Source organism: Vigna radiata, chromosome 5 (assembly GCF_000741045.1).
Source record: "Vigna radiata var. radiata cultivar VC1973A chromosome 5, Vradiata_ver6, whole genome shotgun sequence".
In the NCBI taxonomy this organism is placed as follows: domain Eukaryota; kingdom Viridiplantae; phylum Streptophyta; class Magnoliopsida; order Fabales; family Fabaceae; genus Vigna; species Vigna radiata.
This window is the reverse complement of record NC_028355.1, coordinates 37112416-37114923: the sequence shown is the minus strand read 5'-3', so window position 1 is coordinate 37114923 and position 2508 is coordinate 37112416. Positions and strand designations below refer to the sequence as shown.

The 2508-nt window shown below is 39.0% G+C and overlaps 1 protein-coding gene across 1 annotated transcript; it reads right to left on the bottom strand.

Annotated features, from left to right (window-relative positions):
* Window positions 1-191: 191 nt before the first annotated feature.
* On the bottom strand, window positions 192-800 carry LOC106760702 (protein Ycf2-like). Its single transcript, XM_014644106.1, has one exon. The coding sequence runs from the start codon at window positions 798-800 to the stop codon at window positions 192-194; it is 609 nt and encodes a 202-aa protein (XP_014499592.1).
* Between the last annotated feature and the right edge of the window lie 1708 nt (window positions 801-2508).

Genomic DNA, 2508 nt, shown 5'->3' with positions numbered 1-2508 from the left:
TATAGTCCCATACCTATACAGTCTCTAGATCCCTCTCATTCCGATGTATGTTCGATTCATCCATGTACCCCTTCCACTGGAAGCCTGCCAGGAGCCGCTCCTTGTCCGTGCCCCCTACACCATGCCTCTAGCACCGGCGATCACTCCCCGTCCTCGTCAGTGCCCGGGTGTCACAATATTCGCCCAAACTTTTAGGCAGAGTAAATGTGGGGGAAAAAAGTTTTGGGAATGGTAGCATCATCATCCTCACTGTCTGGACCACTATCCAACTTATCTGACACCCACTCAATGTCAGACAAGCCACGAACATCATGTACTTCATCATTATCACTTGTCATTGAACATTCACCTTCTGGATTGCAAGGTTGTCCTTTAGAAGTCCCCATGTCACATTCAACCCTGACATCAACTAGACTTTCACTTTCTTCACTAATAGAGTCATCTACATTTTCATCTTCATCTTCATATTCATCACCAGCATCTTGTCCACCCTCATCATCACCATCATGTCCACCCTCATCCTCATCGTCATCTTCATGTACATTCTGTAGCTCAAAATCATGTACATCATGTACTTCAGCCTCATCTACATGATGTACTTTGTCCTCCTCTACTGACTGTTTACCAACTTCAGCCTCAATGTCACCCTCACCCTGAACTTGTTCACCATGACCATCAGCCTGTACCTCACCCTCAGCCTCCTCCATTTCTCTACCAACTTGTGCAGCATCAAAATCACCCTGAACCTCCTCCCTTTGTGTTCCAACTTCAGGCTGAATCTCACCCTCAACCTCCTCCATTTCTCTATTGATAAGTGTGAAAAACAGATGTTTTTACACTTATAAATGATCTTAATCTTGTAACTATTTATGTTTTTACTCAGTGAAAAGTTGTAATAGGAAGTAGATTATTACGTAAATTATTGTTCAGGAAAAAATTATACAAAGTGGAAGCTGTCAGCCAATTCTCGCAGAGCGCAAGCAAATTCGCAGAGCCAGCAAAATTAATTCGCATAGCGCACACACATATGTTCGCTGAGCGAATAATGAGAATTAAAAAAAGGGCAGTATTTTGAAAATTCGCATAGCGCACTAGAGATTGTGCAGCTTAGCGAATTACAGCAGTTGAGTGTATAATTAAAACTAATTCGCACAACGAATACACTCTTGTGCGCTGAGCGAATTAAAATAAGTAACTGCTCTTTAAAGACGTGACAGAGAGGCAAAAACGTTATCTCCTGACACGAAAAATAGAAGAACGCTTTGGAGAACTGGAGAAGACCATCAAGAGACCCTTCAAGACATCAAGAATTCACTTTCTGCAAGGAATTGTTGTAAAGAGTACGTTTTAGATGTCTAGGAGAGGCTAGTTTTTCTGTTCATTGGAATTGGTTGTATGACAATACATTAATGTAAATTTCCTGCGCAATATATGTCTCTGTTCTTGTTCTTTTCTTGACTTGCTTTAGATTATACGGAAGTATAATTCTTTTTAAAGGTTCTTTTGTACTGGGAAGTATTTTTAGAACCAGAAACGTAAGAAAAGAAACTAAAAGGAACGATGCTAGGAATAGCTTCTGTACTTTTGTTCATTCTAAACATCTGATTTTAATGCATAATTATCTGTTGAATTAATTAAGGAATTAATAATTTAATAGATAATTTTAGAACTTGCTTTAAGGAATTAAATCAAGATACGCTTATGTTAATGCTTGAACAGAGAACGTATTTTATCCAGGATGTTACTCTAATGTTAGTCAAAGACCAATTCCTGGCACACCAACTGTGTTTCTTGTATTGGTTTGTGTATTTTGATGTCTAATTGAGTTATAAAAGGAAGAATTGTCAGGTGTTGCACAAGTCCCTTGGGAGAACGATACTTTACTTATCCACTGTATTACTTGTAACGATTTGGTATACTTGCCAAAAAGTTATCAAGTGTTTGGCACCGTTGCCGGGGACTTGTGTTCCAACACAAGGCAATTTGGAGATTTGTGACTTTTTTGGACTTTGTTGTGAATTTTCCTTTTGAATGTTGTTGTGTATGCAGTTGTGACTATAGATGTTTATACTTTCCACTGGTTTAGTTTGTGCTTAAAGCTTGTTTTGGGTATGCCTTAGAGCATGATCTAGTTGTTGAAAGATCTTAGGGATGGGATTTCAACAGCCGAACTAACTAAATCAACCCAGATTTTACAGATCACCAGGGATGGGATTGTGAGTTTGGCCCCACTGTTCTGATTCTTAATGCAAGTTTTGATACATTCTTAGGCTAAGGGATTGGATGAGGTGTGTCAAGCTTAGATAGGCACAACAAGAGGGATCTGTGTGTTTTTACCTTAGAGAACAGGGAAAGTAATATTCATCACCTTAGGAAAGTACTAAGTGATCTTGCAACAAGAGGGATCTGAGTGAGGTTATTTAGGAAATCGATTTTGATCATTCTGCATATTAGAACTGTTGTTTGGTTGGTGTGCTCACGTTCAACAATTTTTGTNNTTTTTTNCNT